Here is a 21,654-nt window from a genome sequence, read left to right on the forward strand (position 1 = left end):
GCGAGACGCTCGCCCCCCGGGCCAGGGGCCTCGCTGCTTCCCAACGGGCCGCAGCGTCAGCCGCCTGGCTCAGAGTCTGCGGGCGCCACATGGCGAGCTGTTGCCGGAGCTCAATGTCCGGAAGGGCCTGGATAAAATGGTCCAGCGCCAGGCTTTCCCGGGAATCCGCTGCCATGCTAGCATGTGCGATCCCCACTGCGCGGCGAATGTCGTGGGCAAGTTCCCCGATGGCTTCCTGGGGCTTGCGTTTTCGCAGCGCGAGCTGAGCTTTAACAAGCTTGCTCTGCTGTTCAATGCCGAATCGATTAATTAGGGCGTCGCGGAGGGCTGGCAGGGTGAGAGCACCCGCTGGTAATGCCGTCAGCACCTCCGCCGCCGCGCCGCGCAATGCGGCCACCAGGTGTACTCCACCTTCGTCCTCACCCCAACCGTTGCCCTTACACACACAGTCGAACTGCGCCAGGTACGCGCGTAGATCACTCTTGCCGTCATACGGCGCGAGTGGGACCTTGTGGGACCACCTCGCATGCGAGTCGTTGCCCGCCTGCCGGACCCCGTGCGTCGCCCCTTGCGGGGTCAGCGCGGGGCCGAACCGGCCGGGCCCCCACAGTACATTACCCCCAAGGGGCTCTCGTGCCTCCCCGGTCCCTCCAACAACTACCCCTGTTGGTGTCGATGCATGGGTCACACCTCCGCAACCCGCTACCCATTCCATACCACCACAACCTTGCTCACTCACACCTCGCACCTCTCGTTCCATACCCTCCGGACCAGCCATACACCTCACTCGTGGCCTCTCACGAACATCCGGGTCTATCTCGACCCCCAAGCTTATTAAATCACCTGGCGCATCATACGCACGACCATATTGGTCACCACTTACACCGGGTCCTCTTTCTCTTCGCTTCTCCTCCATCACCTGCGAATCCCTCATCCGGTTAATGAGCACATCATCACGATCCGAACACAGACTTTGGACCAATTCTTTTACTTCCTCCTTTATCTCTTTCTTATCCTCTCTCCGTCGCTTCTTAATTTCGCTCACCCCTTCTTCCACTTCTTCTAATTTCTGCTTCACCTCCTTCATCTCTTCGTGCGCCCCTTTAAGCTCTTCCTCTAACTCCACTTTATTTTTTTCTATGTGCTCCCGCACCTCCCGCTCTTTAACCTCCATCACCTCTACCACCTTGTCCATTTTCCTCGTCAGGTCCTCATGTACCGTCTGACACTCTTTTTTAATTACCCCTACGTCCTTTTTCATCTCCTTCTGTGTCGATTTTAAACCCTCTATTACCGCTGTGTTCTTCTTTACCTGGTCCCCCAACTCCTTTTGTCCCACTGTCAGTTGTTCTACTCCCAGCGTCAACTCCTCTATACCACTTTGCAATTTTACAGTCCCCTTTCTCACCTCCTTCTCCATGCGCTCCTTACAGTGCCTCACCTCCTCGCGCACTCCTCCGACCTCCTCACTCACTCCTCTTCTGATCTCCTCTCCCATCACTTGCATCTCCTGCCCAGATGCCACCCTCATCTGCTCCATTTCCTCCCTGTGAGCATCCAGTTTGGTTTCTACCCCCATTCTGACCCCCTCTATCTGCTGCCCCATTTGGTTAACTTCCCTTTCCGCTTGGTCCCTCATGTCCCTCAATTTGCCTTCCATCCTGTTTTCTAACCCCTCTAACCCATTTTTCACTCCCTCTATCTGATTCTCCTGGGCAGCCATTCTATTTTCTACCCCCATTAACCCATTTTTCACCTCTTTTATCCCGTTGTCTAACCCCTCACCGGTACCCCTCGCTTCGTCCCTCATTACCCCCATTTGGCCCTCTAATCGCTCACTATCAGCCCTCATTTCGTCCCTCATTACCCCCATACTGTTTTTCAAACCTCCAATTTGGTCTCCCATTTGTTCCATAAAGGCCCTCATTTGCAGGAGGAAAAGGTTCGAATCCACCGGTGGCGCTACCACGGTCGCGGGCGTGGGCGCCGTGGCCATGTGCGAGGCGCCATTTCGCGCGCCCGCCATGTCGGGCGCAACGACGCTAATTTGTGCGTCTGCTACCCTCGCTGCTTCGCTCTCCTCGCGTCCCTCAATTTGGTCCTGGACCGACCCTGCCTCACTCTCCTCTACCGGACCCCAGCTGTCTTGATCCGCCATAGCGCGACTTTCAAAATTCGGGTTTTTATATTTTGTAAAACACAATCAAATTTCGCCTTTATAATTTCGAGCGCGTAAACGCGCTCCGGATCGAATTCTACTTCCCAAAATTTGGGCCTAACAAATTTAGTCCCAGGTCCGAATCCAACACTCCTGACACCAATTGTTACAGACACGACTTTGATGTTATGGTGGGCCGAGCGGAATGGCCGCCGTGTCCGCACAAGTTACCCGATTATACTCGAACGTTGCCGAGTCGCGCTACGCTAAATCAATGAAGGAAAAGGACACAACGGCTGGGATTAAAATGACACGACACCAGGGATACGGTTCTCAAGACCTCCGGAGGAGGTTATATTAGGGCGGAAGGTCAGATTACAACGACAAGAGGGACAGCATAGAAAGGCAGGCACTTAGACACACTCTTATATTAGCCCCGACAGACGACAGATAAACGGGACAAAACTGACTCACACGGGGATTGATGGCAAGGAGGGGCAGGTCTTCGATGGCTCAAGGTGCACCTTGGCTCAGGGGCAAAATCGACCCGGTCCAGTCCAAAGATGCGGGAGGTCTCACTCAGCGCTCGGAGGTGGTGACTTGTCTTCTCAAGCTGGGGGCGCATCTGACGTCACGTCCGGTAAGTCGCTGCGTATATCCGGCGGGGAGTGACACGCCCTCGGCTCGTTAGCTCCGCCCCAGATGGAATCGGCCCGTTGCTTCTCATTGGGTGCGGGGGTTACCGGCTCCGCCCTTGACGAGGGGCCGACAGGCAGCCCCTTCGTGGTAACCCCGTCGGCGCACATGGTCAATGGCGGCTAACCGAGCCGGTGTGAGGACGCACACTCCCCCGCGCCGCGCCGCCCCCATTCTCCTCTGTTGTTGTAGTTGTAGTTGTTGTTGTTGTTTCATGGGGAAGATGGGAGGAGGTAAGGGGAGGTCCTAAACTCACTACTGGTGCCATACGATCACATTCTGGTGCAACGAAGAGTCAGAATTAATGGAAACGAGTCCTTAACTGACATAGACTAAGAATAACTAGCAAGATGTCCTATAGTTGTCTACGTGAGATGCGGTGAACCTGGGCACGACATTTAATGGGGGAAAAAGGGGAAGGTCGGTTCTACAGAGTGTTATTTACAGACAATGGGACTAGGGAATGGGGGATTGGGGATAGTTGGGGAGTATTGGGGAAATAGGGGAATATTTACAAGCGGATATTGAGGCCAAGTCCCATATCCGCAACAGTATTCAACTGCAGTATTGTCTTTTATAGTGTGGTTACTGGTAAGTATCCCCTTTACATTTCTAATCGCATTTATATTTGTATTAAAAGGCGTAGCATGCCTCTCGAGTCGCTGCGCATCTGGCACACATCGGGACGTCTTCTTCTTCTCGGTATCACGTGCAGCATCTCACTGTGCGTAAAACAAAATGGCGTGCGTTATTCAAAACTTTTCACTGAATTTCAGCTTTTATTCCACACTTATAGACATTTGGAGACATAGGTATGCTTATATGGAAGGGTTAGTCTTAACTACATAGTATCACACATATCTTAGGCGACAGGAGCAACAGCTGGAGAGAAGTTCTGATTACAAACTTCAGAATTAAGCATTTTAATGATATAGATACTATTCATTTGTGATTGGAATAATGCCGTTTGGAATGAAAATATGGAGATATTGAGTTTTTAAAGCAGAATGAGGAATTGACGTAAGGGTTTCCATCCGTGACATTCGTGGATTCCCCATTTGCAGTTTCGCCATTGAATGGATATAGCAGTCTCTCCGCCATCGGCGCCCTCTGCTTCGTTTAGTTGTTTTTGTTTGGTTGTTTGTTTGTCCGGGTGATATCCAGGCACCTTTTGAGCTAGGAAGCTGATATTTGGACACGACAATGACCAAGTGATTTGGCTGTAAAGGGTATTTTTGATTTATTGATTGAGTATTTAATTATTCGATTAATTAATTTCCAAAAAGTTACACATTCAGATAAAACGGTGGTGGTTTAGGTATGCCATTAGCCAACTGATTAAGAAATTAATTTTTTTATGATTATGATTTATTTATTTTAATTATTAGTAATTTCATTATTTTATTTCTTGTCTGGGCAAAATCTCAGATACCTTTTGAGCGAGGAAACTGATATTTGAACATCACAGTGACCAATTGATTTGGTTATAAAAGGTTATTTTGGATTTAATGATGAATCGATTAATTATTTATTGATTAATCAGTTGATCGATTTTTTTTGATTTTTTAAAATTTTTATTTATGAATTAATTTTCAAAAAGTTACACATTTGGATGAAACACTGGTGGTTTAGGTAGGCTATTACCCAATTGATTAAAAGATTTATTATTTTACAATTATTGTTTATTTATTTTAATTATGCAATGAATCAATCGATCAATTATTGTACACCTCTCCCTCCCAATACTGTCTCCATGTGCTGCACGGCAGCATTGCCGGCCGCCAAAGGCACCCCGGTATTGCGCGCTGGCGGATATGTTAGTTATTTATTTGGCATGGGGCGGTGTACTTTGAATGTATCGCTACTTGTTGTGGTTTTATTTTACCAATGGGACCATTTTTTACCCTCACCAGAGGAGAGGGTGTTGCCCTGATTTGGGTCCGTTTGTTGTCTGTTTATCTGTCTGCCAGTCCGCACACAATCTGCTTACGTTTGCCACAAACACCACCTGGTGGTAGCCAGTATTACGGGTTATTCTTTTTCAACCGAGTACCTCTATGAAGTATGTACAATTACAGTGCGAGTACTGTACGTACTATAAACATTGCAATCATGTCTATAAAGTATGTGCAATACAATGCGAGTACTGTACGTACTATAAACAATGCAATCATGTCTATAAAGTATGTACAATACAATGTGAGTACTGTACGTACTATAAACAATGCAATCATGTCTATAAAGTAGGTACTATTAGAATGCCAGTGTCTATAAAAGTTGTACCAGTGAGAGTGTGAGGATGTACTGTAAAAATACATCTCCGTCAGTAAAATACTTTCATCTATAAAATATGTACGATTGGAATGTGTGTTTTTCCACTAAATCTGAAAAGGTCTGTCCGTTGCATGAGCATAAACAAACATCACCCATGCATCATCTACACGCCACACAAAATACGCTACAAAACAAATCCTGGCAAGGGTCTGTTATCTCTGATTGCTCTTTCAGTTCATTTTCATGAGTCCACCGGCGAAGTCGCCAGAGGCATTATGTTTGTGGGTTGTCCATCCGAGATAGGTTTTCGTTGCCGCGATAACTTGAGAACAGCTGAAGGGATCTAATTCAAACATGGTGCAAGCATGTATAATGAGGTAAAGATCAACTGATTAGATTTTGGGGTCACGAGGTCAAAGGTCATATTAAGTATAAAAAAAAAAGTTGCCACGCTAACTTGTGAACCAGTGATGGGATTTTGAACAAACTTGGTAGAAGTATGTATGATGCAAAGATGAACTGATTGGATTATGCCATCAAGAGGTCAAAGATCAGAGGTAATGTCAGGTAAAAATGTGATAACTTGAGAACAGCTGAAGGGATTTAAATCAAACTTGGTACAAGTTTGTTTTGTGATGTATACATGAACTGATTAGATTATGGGGTCACCTGGTCAAAGGTCAGATGTCCTGTTAAGTAAAAATTCTGTTACTGTTCCAAATTACGAACCGGTGATGGGATTTTGACCAAACCTGGTACAAGTATATACAGTACTAGCAGAAGTACCCGGCATTGCCGGGCGGGGGAGGGGAGGGGAGGGGAGGGGGAGGGGGGAGGCAAGTCGGAAGTCATTGTCTTCAATTGAATGTCGTATTTATTTTTTATTCCCTGTCAAATGGCATTGGTCCCGCATTCCGAACCCGGAAGTCGGAAGTCATTGTCGTCAAATAAATGTTTCTCACTCTATCACATGCCGTTGGTCCCATGTCAATCGGATGAAGTTGAAAAATTAACGTTACGAAGTTTCTCTGGGACGTACTGATTCCGAATATGCGTTTGGTTTTGCTCTGCGATGAGTGGTTCTCGAGTTATAAGAGGACAAACAAACAAACATACTTTACTGCTTTATATATATAGATTGTGATGTAATAAAGTGGGTGGAGGCATATCGTATCGGTCGACGTCGTGACGTCGAAGTGTGTCATTCTAGTTTTTCTTTTCTTTTACTTTTTTTGGTAGAAGTGGTGGACCTGACGCACGAGTTGCAAACTGACAACGATGTCGTTGATCTGACGAGCACCAATGATAGCATTGTGGTAAGTGAGGATTATATGGTGTACCTGTAAAGGCTGTGAATAAGCATTTGTACAACATTATAGCAGTATTTATGTGTTATAACATGTGCTTTGTAACTTCTAAAAACACATTTATTGTGAAAATATGACTGCATCCTACCTACAAGCATTGTGCTTCCCTGGCCTAACAAGGTCTGGCTTTTAAATTGTTCAATATTTTATTCTGAGCTCTGAATGCTACATGTTGTGTGAGAAGTTTCATTTTGTTAATTACCCTGCTCGGCGTTGCACAAAGGGTGGGAAAGAAATTGGTTCAGTCGGTGTGTCTGTCAGTCTATGATTGAGGAACTACTTGATTGAAATGGAATTCCATAGTTTGGACACCAAAATACGAATCAGACATTGTAGAACAATAATCGACTGCAGTTTAGCAGTACTTTGGTTCTGAATTTGGCAAAATTGTACGGTCTCACATCCCGCATGCATGTGCGCACAGCAGGGTAAAGCAATTGCGTCAGTCTGTTTGTCATTCTGGCAGTCAAAAATAATGGAAAAATTATTGCAAGCAGGAAACCTTCCGTTTTTAGGGACATCATAAAGAACGCAAACGGGCATGAAGAACTAATGTAGTGTATTAACTAAGGTAACCATGTAAAATACGGTATATCCAAAATGCATCAATCAGCAGTAAAAACAAAACAAAAAAAAACCTGCTGATTCAATGGGGTTTTTTTCTGTGGCCTTTAAAACTTTTATTTTGTTTCAATCAAATTATATATTTTGAACACTGTAGAACACAAATTGCCTTCTTTGTACTTACAAAAACTTTCAGTTTTGCAGTACTTTGGTAAAATTTAATGTCATTTCAACCAATCAAATTTGCCAATCACACTCATGGGGATGCATTGAAATTCAGACAAAAATGGAGGCATCCACCGATACAACGCCGAAGCTAACTTCATCCAAATAAAAGGGATGGGGTAACCTCTCCCTTGTCCTTTTATTTTTCTTAAGACTGCATGAGTTGTTGTGTTCTATGAACTCTACAGTTATTGTATTGATAACCAACTGTGGTTTATTTGCTATTATTGTAACAAAGTTGAATACCTTGAAATTTTTACTTTGCTGTGTTGTTGCAAAAAAATATTTCTTTGTTTCTCTTTCCATGCTCTTCCTGACACCTGTGAAGGTTGTAGACGGAGGTAATTATGAAATTGCTTCCAAAACATATTTTTATTTTTCGTTGTTTAATCTTTCCCTGTAATGTTGTTCTGCAGCTATGTGATTCTTTCTCTGACAATTCAGAAATGTAAAGATGCTGCATTATAACCACTTTCTATCAATTGGCTACATCTGCAAAAATTATGGAGGCACACATGCACCAGGTTGAATTTTGTAATGCAAACTGATTTGTGTATTCAATGACGTTTACTCAAAGACTAGATGGTATTCATCATAAAATACTTACCCTGAGCAGTCAACTTGGTGTGAGCCAACTATTCTGTTTTTTAATGGTTTTTTTTCTTTCATTCAATATGGCTGCGAGACCATTTTGAATTGTTGTGTAGATCATCCTCAGTAAATTTAAAACTGATTAGACTAAGCATTGTCCATTTCGAATTATGATGTCATAATTAAGGCACCAATGATGTCATCGTTAACACCTATTCCCCATATGGAGTTCTTTACAATCAACCATGTTTCAATTTTTCCCATGGAGCAGTTTTGGAGATAGAGGTGCAACATTTTTTGGTTTTCCAAGAATGCACCTGTACCACATGACCGATGACGTCATCATTATCATTAAAATATTCTACAGGAGGAGGCGTTGCTATGGTATAAATTTAGTGTCCGTCGGACTAAGTTACAGAGGATTTTTTTTTTGTGTCGTACTGATCAGATCAGGCGTTGTACTTATCGAATTATGACGTCATAATGAAGGCACCGATGACATCATCAACATATCTTGTTCCCCATGGGGAGTACTTGACAATGAGCTTTGTTTCAACTTTTCCATTGAGTGGTTTCGGAGATATAGAGGTGCAACGTTTTTCCGAATTTTTTTTCTTCTAATATGGCGCCTGTATCACATGACCTATGACGTCATAATTACCATTACAAAATTCTACAGGAGGAGGTGCTCCTTTGGTGAAAATTCTGTCAATCGGACCAAGAATAGCAGAGAATTTTTTTTCATACTGATGGAATTAGGCATTGTACTTGTCGAATTATGACGTCTTTTATTAAGGTACGAATGACATAATCATTAAAAAAAAAAAAAAACACATTTAGAGGCCATTTTTTCCCCGCAAGCGGGGGTTGGCCTTTTTCGGGAACTGTGGTTGTTGTTTTTCGGTCCCCTTTTTGAAGCAATGTTTTACGGCCGGATGCCCTTCCTGACGCCAACCCTTTTTGCCGCCTTTAACGACAAGCAGGGAATTACCAGTGAACTGGTACTCAATTAGCCGACCTCGGAAGGATGACAGGCTGAGTCAACCCCCCTGGCGTTAATTCAGCGATTGACCGGGATTCAAACCCAGGATCCTAGGATCCTAAGCCGGCACCCTAGCCGCTAGCCCAACACCAGGGACTACATACTACATAGAATGACATAATCATTAACATGTCTTATTCCCCATAGTGAGTACTTGACAACGAGCCATGTTTCAATTTTTCCCATTGAGTGGTTTCGGAGATATAGAGTAGGGTGGTCCAAAAAGAAAAGCGAAGTTGGTTGAATAGTTTCTCCACAAATGCTGTTTTTGTCCACTCGGGTCGATTCACTTGTGTGTGAAATTTGAGCTCGATTGGTGAATATTTAGAGGTCGCCCCATACTAAAAAAAAAAATTCATTTTTTCTTTTCAGAAATAATTATGACGTCTAGTTTCAGATCTGTGCCTGAAAACTGGCTCCTTGGGAAGCTAAACCCTAACCTATCGACAGCAAGACTACCCCGTGGACTTGACGCACTCTGACTGGTCCAATTCCACCATATAGAAGAAGGAAGAATCCTGCCAGCAAGTTACAAGTTGGCCTGTGAAGCAGTTGTCGCTGTATGGGAGCAAGCCAGAATTCCCACTCATTGGATAGATTCGTGTGTCAGGAAACTGCCTAAGATGTACGAGAAGTATCTGGCCCTCAAGAAGCACCGAACTCGAGAACAAGAAAGTGACAGAACGAATGAAGAAATGTTCAAAATAATCTCGAAGAGTTGTTCGATATCGCTACAAAAGATGCGATGAAGGAAATCAATAATGAGGAAGAGGGAAAAGCGAAATCTCAATGTTTTCTAACGAAACCCCCCAGACAGTGGACTGATGGTACTTTTTTAAACGAACTTCGGGATCGGTCCTGTTGGATGAAAGTAGAAAACAACACGGTGGAACGGGGCATCAACCTGATCCAAAAGTACAATGAGAGACTGACGAAAGATGAAAGATCGAAGCACAAATGGTTCGTTTTCGATAGTGACATAACACTCACAGCAAAAGAGTGAGCTAACCTTTTGGAATTTTATTTGTAAGCATTTAATTAAACCTGTAATCATGTGTGTTTGTGTTCATGAAAATTTTAACATTTCCCACAATCTGCGTGCATCACTTCTAAGATAATCTTGCACGTGTCGTGCATAAACCACTTCCAGCCACACATAAAGCATTTCTCACCAGCTGTGCACATAACAGTTGTAAAAGCATCTTCCACAGGCACGGCAAACCACCCCCCACCACGCCATTCAACATTTGCAGTTTTTCGCGAGCGTGTTCTCGGTTTGTTTCAACATTTGTGGCCCTGTACTTGGATGCCGCTCCGCGTATTCGAGGTTTTTCACGGGGATTTTGATTTTCCCTTAACATTACCAGATTCAACATTGGCGGCATTTTCCAGGAACGTATCCCCCGTGATTGTTGGGGTCTGACTGTATATCATCTTTTGGGGGAGGGGGAGGGGGGCTTTTTCCATGATGGGGGCAACAGTGGAACTTTCTTCCGCATCACCTTCTCACGAATCTCAAATCGAAGAAGAATATCGGAAGAGGGAAAAGCGAAATCTCAATCTTTTCGAAAGAAACCCCCCAGCCAGTGGACTGACGATAGTTTTTTTTTCCCCAACAGAGGGGCCTCTGTTGGTAAAGACATTTCTTTTGCCTTTTATAGGCATAGATCAATACAACAACAACAACAACAACAACAACAACAAGCATTTTAAGGCCATTTTCTCTGCTAGAGAGTGGGTTAGCCTTGCGGGCCCCATGACAATCTTCTCCATTTTGCCATATTTTCTACATCTCCCCTTGTTAACCCCCTTGCCCGTATTTCTTCTTCCACCACCTTTCACCAAGTCTTTCTCGGTCTTCCCCGTCCTCTACTTCCTTCTACATTCATTTCCATCACTATTCTCAACCAGTCAGATAGATAGATCAATATACAGGCATAGATCAATGCTCTTTTATATCTCTCCCCACACCTTATTTTGCCCCACCAACTTGTAGATACTACTCTTTGCCTGGATGCCAATCTTTCCTCTCTGCTATTGAGCAGTAGTGATGAGGCTGCCTATGGTGATGAAGAGGATGTTCAAGAAGTTATGAGTGAGCGTGTCTCAAAACAAAGGTCGAAGAACCAAAAACAGTAAGAAATAGAATAAAGTCAATAACCCGCTTGGTTGTGTAATTTTCAGGAATTTATTGAAATGGAAAATTATATTTTACCAATGCCGTGTGGTTGAATGTCAAACTGGTATAATGACGGTTCATTTTGCTCTGTAATCAAGAATTGCTCTTGTATTTATTGATTTGGTTAGCAATTTATATTTTTGTATTGCTGCATGTAGCTGTCAAAGTATAAATGTAGCTTGAATCCTGAACACCATTTTGTTCTTATGCAGCAGGCACGGTGCTTCTGTGTTGGTCGAGGGAGAAAATTCAAAACGTTCCTCATTCGAGATGCTTGGCCAAAGGTTAACCTGCCCCGTTTGCATGGATTCTGTTGACCAAGTAAGCAGCGATCAATAATTCGCTTTTGTGCATGGATCTATTGTGCTATTATTATTATTTTTTTTTTCCCCAACTAACAAATTTAACTTGCCAAGCTCTTACGTAATGATTGTCTATTCATTACAATGATATTATTGGGCCTATAAGGTTTGTTGTTGATATATTGCCTTAAAATTGGGAGTGGATTTGAGAGAGTAAAGCCTCTTGGTGCATTAGTTCAAGTCCCGGTGCAGGTTTTTAGTGGTAGCTCGGTGCAGGTTTTTTTCCAGTTGAACATCATGCCTGGTCAGATGGTTCATAAAACAGTTGTGCCAATCCTACATGCTCTGAGCTGCCAACGCCAAACTAATGGGACATGGCGCAAGGTATTGATAATAATGCCATAATGGTCATTCAAGTGACGAGGGTGGGTATTGAGTGTTGGGGTCAGGGAGGGAGGCATTGATTCATGCTCAGGCCTTGGATTTCTCAAGCTGACGTGTTCTTTATTTGTTAGCAACGTCCTCTTCCATTTATACCTGTGATCTTTTCTATCCTCGTTAATATTAGGTGTACTGGAAAGTAATGTCGTTTTTTTTAAAGCTGTGTATTCCTCTTTGAAAAACATTACTTTCCGGTACACTTGATATACAGATGTCTGTTCTGCCTGATTGGATGATCTTTAGAGACCACTCAGATTCTGGATCCACTCGCTGTTCATTAAGGTCCTGGGATTGAATTGCCCAAATCTCGATAGTTGACGGCTCTGGTGGATGATCCGGGTTGATAATGAATTGGGCAGTCATTAAGTGGAAGGAATTCTTCGGTTCTCTCTGACTGGTTGGATGGCCTTTCAACACAACGGAGACGTTCTGCTATTGGAAGGTTAAACCTTAGATGGACAGTGCCTAGCTAATGATCCGGCGGGTCATTGAATCAGGCATTCAACAAGTTGAAGGAATCTTTTCAGGCCTTTCTTCTCGCTCTCACCTTTATTGGATACCTTTTGGGTACAACCAAGGTGAAGGACATGCTTCTGTGATGGAGAAGGGTTTAAACCTCTGATGGATGGTTCACAGCTGATGATCAGGATGGTCATTTAATCAGGCAGCGCAGTCTATTAAACCAAAGGAATTCTTCAGATCTGTCTCTCCTCGTTTTAAAAAATTTGTTCTTTCTCACTGCCTGTTTCTGCAGCTCCCATAGTGAGCGGGTGTACTTGTATATTAAAATGTCGGTCGGTGGAGTCAACCGTCATAATGACATCATAGATGTAACGACGTAACGGACACAAAACTGCCGCTACTTTAATATGTAGAAGATGATATATTTTAACTTCCAGTACGTTTGTAGTCACGACGAAGGGATTAGTGTTGTGATTACATTTACTATAATATTGATGTTATATTTCGAAAACGATTTTTTTTTTTTTTTTTTTTTTTTTTTGTATACAAGATCGAGGCTCGTGAAAGAGCGAACATTAATCACACAGAAAGACAAACCGACACATAAAACATATAACATAGGGAGCGGTAGACAAGATGGGGAGAGAGGGGGAAGGACACAAACACAACATTTGAGAGCAGGGACCGAGAGACATGGAGACATCGAGAGATCTGAGAGAGGGCGAGGGCTTTGGGGGGGGGGGGGGGGGCGTGGGAAGGGGGCGGTGGGAGAGGTGTAAAACATATGGACACTGCCAGGACTTCCAGGAAAGAAGTTGGAATTTCAAACAAGGTGGATCTGGGGTGAATTAGCGGGGGTAGAAAAGATCAAGGTTTTGGATGGGGGAAGATAAGAGATGGTGGTGAACAGCTGTTTTAAAGACCTGGAGGGAGGAGTGGGATTGAAGGGAGTGAGGGAGTTTGTTCCAGAGGCGGGAGAAAAGAGGAATGAAAGAGTGAAGGTGAGCAGAGAGCCGAGATTTCGGCAGTTTAACCATCAGAGGGTTGCTGGCAGATCTTGTGCGACCTGTAGGAATATTTGGGGGACAGAGCACACAGAGAGCTGGGGGTGCAAGGCCGGAGAGGAGTCGGTAGAAGACAGAAAGACCACCTACCTGCCTGCGGTGAGTGAGTGAAAGGCCCTCAGAGATAGCTTCATCGCGGGAGATTCCAATAATTCTGAAAGCTTTGGTTTCAACAGCGTGAAGCCGAGCTAGGTGTGAGGCAGGAGCACCGGCCCATAGGGGAGAACAGTATTCCATTGAGCTGCGGATGAAAGCCTTGTATGTGGTGAGGAGCTCAGGTGTGCCGAGGAAGGACTTCGCACGACAGAGGATGCCCAGTCGGCGACTGGCTTTGGAGGCCAGCTTGGAAATGTGGTTTTCCCAAGAAAGATCATGGCAGATAGTGAGACCCAAAATCTTGAGCGACAGAACTTCTTGGAGAGGATTGTTGAGAAAGTAGATGGGAGGGTTGTCCAGTCGATCTTTTCGGAGAGACATAGTAAGAGTGTGAGATTTGTCAGGATTGAAAGACATGTTCCACTTGTTTGACCAGTCTGTGATTTTGTCCAGGTCTTCAGAGAGTGAGGAGGCAGCAGACTGCCGATCTGAGGGAAGAGGAATGGAGCGGCAGAGAGTGGAGTCATCAGCAAAGAGATAGAGAGGATTTTCGAGAGAGTCAGAGAGAGTCAGAGAGAGTCAGATATTACTATCAAAAAACCGAGGTTAATTCCTTATTACTTCTGTGATTATTATTATTAGTGCCGAACACTGCTCATCATTAATCATGAACCATACACCGCTTCAATCCATAAACCTTCAATTCACGACATTGGGATTAAAGTGTTATTGTTATATTTACTATTGTCGTGCGGACACTCTGTGAAGACAGAACGTCCACGGATGGAATCAAGCTTAACGAGGCGACAATCCATTCAATGGCGGATCGATACACGAGCCGGGGGGGTTCGGGGAAAAATGCCACGGCTTACCTTTACGACCCGACGATGTCCTCTCCCTGTGGAAATTAACTTGAGTGAGAACCGAATTCAATGTACAAAAAGAAATATTTATTACGGAACCCGAGAACAATGGAACGCGACGCTAAAAACTAAACCCCCTATTGAGCGCTCTTACATACACATTTCGAATACAGGATGGGAAGGATAATAAAATAAACGGTTCGCCGTGTTGTGTTCTGTGGTGCGTCTTATCTGTCCCTGGCAGTGTCAGGGAACGTTCAGGCTCTGGTCAGCGCGAACCGCTCGGTCCCGTCAAGAGAGCATGCAATGGTCTCCCGGCTGCTGCAGCTCATATGCTTGCCGTTCGCACGTGAACGCCGGGGAAGAGAATCGTCGGCGCTCCAACGTCTTTCGAAGCGAAACTCCAAAACGGGAACGAAAAGAAAGGGCAGAAGGGAGGTCCAAACAGGAAGGCAGCCAACACAAGAATGACAAAGGGGAGAGCTCAATCGGACAGTCCAGAGCAAGAAGCAAGAGGGCCAAAAAGGAAGAGAAAAATGCCGGCGAGTGAGAGGTTTTACTCGCCGTCACGCGACGTCAGCCCTCCTCTCCCCCAACCAGCGTGGTGCCCCTCGACTTCTCGCATCTTCTCATCCCGTTGGTGTCCTCTCATTGGCCGAGCACTTTTTTTCCTTCATGTCATGCCATCTGTCGGTGGCCAATCAGTCTGCCACTTCCTTCTATCTTCCTTCCACCAAGCAGTGGCCAGCTGGTGATGTGGCTGGCTGCCGCCCCATCGGCAGTGCCCCGATCTGGCTTCCTGCCTGTGGTTCTGTAAGTCTTATTGTGGGAGAGGGAAATTAATGAATGTGTGCAGCTGAGAGCCTAGCTAAGTGTCTTTAAGAGTGCATTGCCATACGGGACAATGGATTGATCACCAGGTCTGACACACAGGGGAATTATCTTAGTCGCTATTCTACCTATCACTGGATCATCCTCGTATGATCACAGGCACACACTTAATCCGACATTCGGTCTAGGCAGCAAGTCCTCTACTTATTTACATCGAGATGGTTCTGGCTACCCACGACAACCGGAGTATGATACCTATTCAGATCTACCTGGATCTAGATATTCCCCCTTACCCCAAATTCACAACACGACATTATAATTATTATTATGAAATGAGCCTGGTGTTGGCTTAGCGGTTAGGGTGCCGGCTTGGGATCCTCGGATCCTGGGTTCAAATCCTGGTCAATCGTTGAATTAACGCCAGGGGGGTTGACTCTGCCTGTCATCCTTCCGAGGTCGGCAAATTGAGTACCAGTTCACTGGTAATTCCCTGTGTGTCACAAAAGGTGACAGGGTTGGCAGCAGGAAGAGCACATAAAACATTGCTTCAAAAAGGGGACCACGGTGCCTGAAAAAGGCCAACCCCTGCTCTGTGGGGAAAAATGGCCTCTAAAGGTGGTTCACTTCCTGTTTCGTTCTTGTGTTCTCTAAAACCATACTTTGCAAAAACCATACAAAACAAAACCAAAAGTGTTAAACTTTTGCATACAAATTGAATAAAATCCCATTTTACCTCTTGGCTATTTATTTTTTCAGGAATATTAACATTTGCAGATAGTTTCGCTACTTTTCTTGTCATCACCTCAACTACTTCCATCCATATTCACTTGACCTACTCCATTTCATTATTATTTATGAATAATGGCAAAGGAAGATAAATAGTGCCTTGCAATGCAATTCTCTCCCACTTTCCCCACAATAGTAGGAGGTATGCCTGTCCTTTTTGAGTGTCATGATGATGTTTCTCCTCCAGGTGTTAAAACGTGGACGGCTTGTTTGCTCTACAGTTTGCGGGCACATCTTCTGCAGCGTGTGCATCCGTGACAGTTTGAGCGCCACTGGATGCTGCCCCACATGCCGTAAAAAACTTCGGAAGAGTCAGTTCCACCCGATTTACTTGTGACTTCTTTTCTCCTGATATCGAGCACCGACAGTTTACTTTTGCAGCTTTTGTATACATGGACTTCTCATAAGGCGCCCTTCCATTTCTTCCCACGCACCTCCAAATTGAAGCTCACGGCAGCACTCAAAACGAAGCACATTTATTTCCTTCACAATTTACAAATCATTGGCATCATGAAGATTAAAGTGCACCGTGATCTCTGCTTTATTTTGCTTCCTCTGGAACAACTAAATGTTTTGACTTATGTTTAATTGTACAGTTATTGTTGATATAGTAGTGTATCGAAAAATATTATGTTATAATTTGATTATTAAATAAAACTTGCAAGTTGTTTTACTTAAAAAAAAAAAAAAAAAAAAAAAAAAAAAGTTTGAATTTATGTCCTGTATGGAAAACCAGCTTCGAATTGTAATTGCAAATTTGTATCTGCAATTTTAAAATATGACAATGAAAGCAAAATAAAGTTGGAGTAAAAAGAAAAACTGGAGGATGTGGGGCGGTGGAGCTTTGAGATCCATTGCCATGTGAGTCAAAAGACTAGAGGTGCCTGAGCAATTGCGATGGAAACCAAAATGAGTGTCTATGACTGAATAGTTGGAGAAAAGATAAAATGTAAAGGTCTGCAGGCATTCTAGGTTTTACTATCTGGCTGATGGGCAGAATGCTGACTCATCTGTCGTTCAGAAGATTGGTCTTGGCACCCTATAAGGATCATATGCGTCGCCTTCCATGGAGGAGACGTGCCTCCTACAGGTTTTGGACTTGACCTTGGGGCAGGCTCTGGAGGAAGATAACGTGCTACCAATTTGAAGAACACATGTTGGAATGCTTTCCACTCGTTTTCATTGTGTAACTTTAGTACTGCTTGTTTTGCTGTTGCTTTTTTTTTTTTTTTTTTTTTTTTTTTTTTTTCTATTCTAGAAATGTCACAAGCTTGTCTGCTACATTACACTCTGCCAGATTAAATCTTCCCACAGAATGGCATCATGCTTCTGCAATATTCATGTTGACCTTTTTACTAGTTTTCTTGACGTTTAGAATTTTTTTAACAGTATCCGAGATGGAATGTGTGTCCCACAAGAGCGGGTGCTTTTGCCTTTGTGCTTGATTATTGACCTGACTTTAAAAAGTAGGACTGATGCTTCATATAGGTGTATAGAATTTCAGCAAGAACTTCGATGTTCATCAGATGGGAGGTGAAGCTGGGCATCCTTCTGTTGGCATTGATTGCCGGTGGACAGTAAAGATGCCTCGGTGTCTTTTGATGAACAGTAGGCAAGTTTTTGCCGGCACCTGCTGTTACGGAATTTTTTACATTGCATCTTTATGAGGTATATGGAAAGAATGTACTAGTAATTTCTGTGAATGTAGTCATGCTTTATCTTTGCAAGTTCATAAAGATGGGCAGAAAGCTGATTGGCTGTGAAACATCACATGCTTGTGGTGCACAGCAAATTGTAACCAAAGGGAAAGAACTGCACCACTCCGTCCTTGCAATCTATGTGTGTGTTTGTGTCAGTTTCTCCTCCATAACTCCAAAACCATGAAACCTCGTGCCCTGAAACTTCGCATGCATACTAAGGGAACTCCAACAGAGTACCTGAATGAAAACTGGGTGTTTGGGTACATTTAAACACCCCTTTTGAAGATTATTAACAGGCTTGTTAAATTAAAACCTAAACATAGGCTTACCCTTTGTCATGGGGGGGGGGGGGGGGGGGTTCACCTTGCAGGGGACTTGATCTGCCATTTTGTTTCGGCCTAATCAAAAATGCCTTGCCTTGGAGCAGGTCAAAACAGTTTCTGTACGCTAGAGCTACAAATCGCTGTATTGATTGCTGATCTTAATACCTACGAATCACTGTATACATCGCCAAGCCAGCCATACCGTATTAACTGTTGTTTATAAGCCATGGCTATAGTCGACAGCGGTGTAATTGACTTTTTAACAGCAGTTGTTTTTGAAAATAGACAATGTTGAGGTGATCGAGTAAACAGAGTACATATATAAACATGTGTTTCTGTCTTGGTGAAATCTGACAAGTTTAAAATGCAACTTTGGCCTCAGAGAATTCCAGTTCCAGAGTCATCTGCAGATCGAATCGCATCCCTCAAAGGGAAATCCATATTATAATATCCTTTAAAATGATACGTGCTGTTTGAAAGTGATGGATGGTATTGTTTTCCTGTTTGAATATGCTGTTTTAACGTCTGTACCCCCATTTTGTTCGATCCTGTATCAATGTCAGTAGATGGGACCATTCCCCTCGAGTCCCACTACCAAACGCAAGTTGTGAACCCCTTTCCACCCTCAAGCCCCCCTGTCAAATACAAGTCCAGAACACATCCTCCCCACTTCCCCCATTACCCTTGCCTTCCCCTTCTGGCTCCCCCATCCTCCATGCTCCCACCTCCCTCCCCCTCTTCACACCCCTAACCCCCTATTCACGAGCCAAACCTTGCTCCCACCACCCCCTCCTCACACCATTCCTTTCCCTCTCTCCCCCTCTTTCATATCCTCTCCACTCCACCCTACTTGCTCCCCCTTCTCTGCCCCCTCTCTTTTTCTTTCTCCCTCTCTCTCTTACCCACCCCATTCTATCCTCCCCCACCCTCACTTAATATTCCCATCGGCGAAGTGACGAGTTGTATTTGCTCGTCTATAATAATAAGAGTCTGTGTGCGTGTGTCCTCCATAATTCCAAAATGATGAAACCTAGTGGCCCAAAACTTTCCATGCATACTGAGGGAGCTCCAAGAGAGTGCATGAATGAAAACTGGTTATTTGAGTAAATGTAAACTCCTTTTGAAGATAATTTAGGGGTTGCTTATCGAAACTAGAGCAATGAGTGCGTCGTCAATATGCCTCTATGTAGTGCCTGCCTGTGACAACGGGTAGATGCCCTCATTGATTGTCCTAAAAAATAAACAAGTTTGATTTAAATCCCTTCAGCTGTTCTCAAGTATCACATTTTTTTACCAGACATGACGGGTTTCACATTGATTGGTGAAGTAGTTTCTGAGGATGTTTTTTTTTAAAATATCTGTTTTCAAGCTAATATGGCTGCCAAACCAGGTGACATATGACATCTAAAATGTACACTCTACATATATCAAACTAGGATATCATGTTTGTGAAGTTTCATGTTGATCACATGTTAGTTTTTCTATCCAAGATGGCTGCCAAATCATGTGACCTACGACTTCATCATTTTCAAACTATATGCAACAGTGGTGTTAGATGGCATTTGTAAAATTTTGCATCGATAGGTTAAGTGGTTTAAGAGATATAATTATTTACTATTTTCCTTCAATCTAATATGGCTGCCACACCATGTGACCGGGACATTTTCGTGATCAACTTTTAATCGCCATGCCTACCCAATGACACACATAAAGTTTTGAGTCGATCTGTTCAGTTGTTTGAGAATATGTTTTTGTAAGGTTTGAGATTTAATCCAATATGGCTGCCAAACCATGTGACCTATGATGTCATAAGTTTAATATTTAATACAAATGGGTCATAGATCATGTGCATGCACTTTCAGATTTTTAGGATAAGGCATACAATTAAAACATTATTAGCTGGTATACCACTTCACTGATGTCATCATTATCATGCTTTTGTCCCGCATTGGGAGTACTTGACAATGTGCCAAGTTTTATTTATTGTTTTTTCATTCAGTGGTTTCCGAGAATTTTTTTTTTTTTTTTTTGTATACAACATCGAGGCTCGTGAAAGAGCTAACATTAATCACACAAAAAGTCAAACCGACGCATAAAACACAAAAAATAAGGGGAGCGGTAGACAAGATGGGGAGAGAGGGGGAAGGACACAAACAATATTTGAGAGCAGGGACATCGGGAGAAATGTGGGAGGGGGAGGGCTTGGGGGGAGGTGGGAGAGGTATAAAACATGAACACTGCAAGGACTTCCAGGAAAGAAGTTTGAATTTCCAAAAAAAAAGTATCTGGGGTGAATTAATGGGGGTAGAAAAGATCAAGGTTTGGGATGGGGAAAGATTAGAGATGGTGGTGAACAGCTGTTTTAAAGACCTGGGGGGAGGAGTGGGATTGAAGAGGGTGAGGGAGTTTGTTCCTGAGGCGGGAGAAAAGGGGAATGAAAGAGTGAAGGTGAGCAGAGAGTCTTGATTTTGGCAGTTTAACCATAAGAGGGTTGCTGGCAGATCTTGTGCGACCTGTAGGAATATTTGGGGGACAGAGCCCAGAGAGAGCTGGGGGAGCAAGGCCGGAGAGGAGTCGGTAGAAGACAGAAAGAGCACCAACCTGCCTGCGGTGAGTGAGTGAAAGGCCTTCGGAGATAACTTCATCGCAGGAGATTCGAATGATTCTGAAGATGAATTCAATTTTGATTCTGAAGATCCAAGATGGCTGACATATCACGTGGCTTATGACGTCATACTTATAACAACATTCTGCGTGGGTGCTGCTCGGACAACCCGAAAACATAATGCCTCCGGCCACCTTTGGGGGACCTTACCAAAACCTTACCATGATGGCGGCGCGCCATCTTGGTCAGCCCTCTGTCACATTCCTGGGCTCTTTAGCTTCCATTTTGGTTTGGCTTGCTCAACAATCCCTTGACGTGGAACATGCCGCAGCGGTTTCTTAATGATAAAGCGCCCAATTGATTTGTTTCATTTTCCTCACTCATATCATCGAATGCCTTATCTTCATACCTACGAATCGCTGTATACATCACTTTTGTAAGTGTTTTAGTTTGAAAATTAGGAGCTTGGAGCGATTTTCTATGTGACATAAAAACATTCCGCAAAACCCAGACGAAGCATCCGTGGAGGAGCAATTCAGCAAACGGGAAAAATCAATCAACAAGAACGGCATTCAGTAGAGAGCATACCCCCCCCCCCCCCCCCCCCCTGGTTGGCCATATCACTCAATGGTGAAGAATCACTTTAAAAATTCTACTAGCCGGATCCGGATCCGCATCTTCACCAAAATTGAATCGATTCTTCCTTGTCACACACAACCTGTCCACCAAGTTTCGTCCAAATCCGTCCATAATTTTTTGAGATATCCTATCTCCCAATGGTGAAGAATCACTTTTTAAAAAAAATTGTCATATCCGAATCCATATTCAGATCTTCAACAAAATCGAATCTTTTGTCAGATCGAATCCACAAATGCCCGTGTCAGACACCCAAGCGGTCCACCAAGTTTCGTCCAAATCCGTCCATAACTTTTTGAGATATCCTGTTAGGTATCGTTTTTGGCCCCATCTCCCAATGGTGAAGAATCACTTAAAATTTCTAGTAGCCGGATCCGAATCCGGATCTTCACCAAAATCTAATCATTTCGTCCTTGTCACATACGCTACATCTCTGTCAAATTTCGTCT

General features: G+C 43.8%; 1 protein-coding gene across 2 annotated transcripts in view; it reads left to right on the plus strand.

The window, feature by feature from the left end:
• RNF4 (ring finger protein 4) overlaps window positions 1–19,230 on the plus strand; it is a 50,590-nt gene extending 31,360 nt beyond the window's left edge. The window contains exons 2-6 of one of the 2 annotated variants that reach the window (XM_078772294.1): window positions 6,368–6,444; window positions 7,613–7,625; window positions 10,914–11,052; window positions 11,309–11,417; window positions 16,129–19,230. In XM_078772294.1, the coding sequence (XP_078628420.1) occupies window positions 6,368–6,444; window positions 7,613–7,625; window positions 10,914–11,052; window positions 11,309–11,417; window positions 16,129–16,278 (488 nt within the window). In that variant the 3' untranslated portion in view covers window positions 16,279–19,230. The remainder of the gene's footprint in view (window positions 1–6,367; window positions 6,445–7,612; window positions 7,626–10,913; window positions 11,053–11,308; window positions 11,418–16,128) is intronic. The other variant, XM_078772295.1, reaches the window with a different exon arrangement.
• The last annotated feature ends 2,424 nt before the right edge of the window (window positions 19,231–21,654 follow it).

The sequence above is a fragment of the Myxine glutinosa genome, chromosome 2, assembly GCF_964187855.1.
Source record: "Myxine glutinosa chromosome 2, kmMyxGlut1.1, whole genome shotgun sequence".
NCBI classification, from domain to species: Eukaryota; Metazoa; Chordata; class Myxini; order Myxiniformes; family Myxinidae; genus Myxine; species Myxine glutinosa.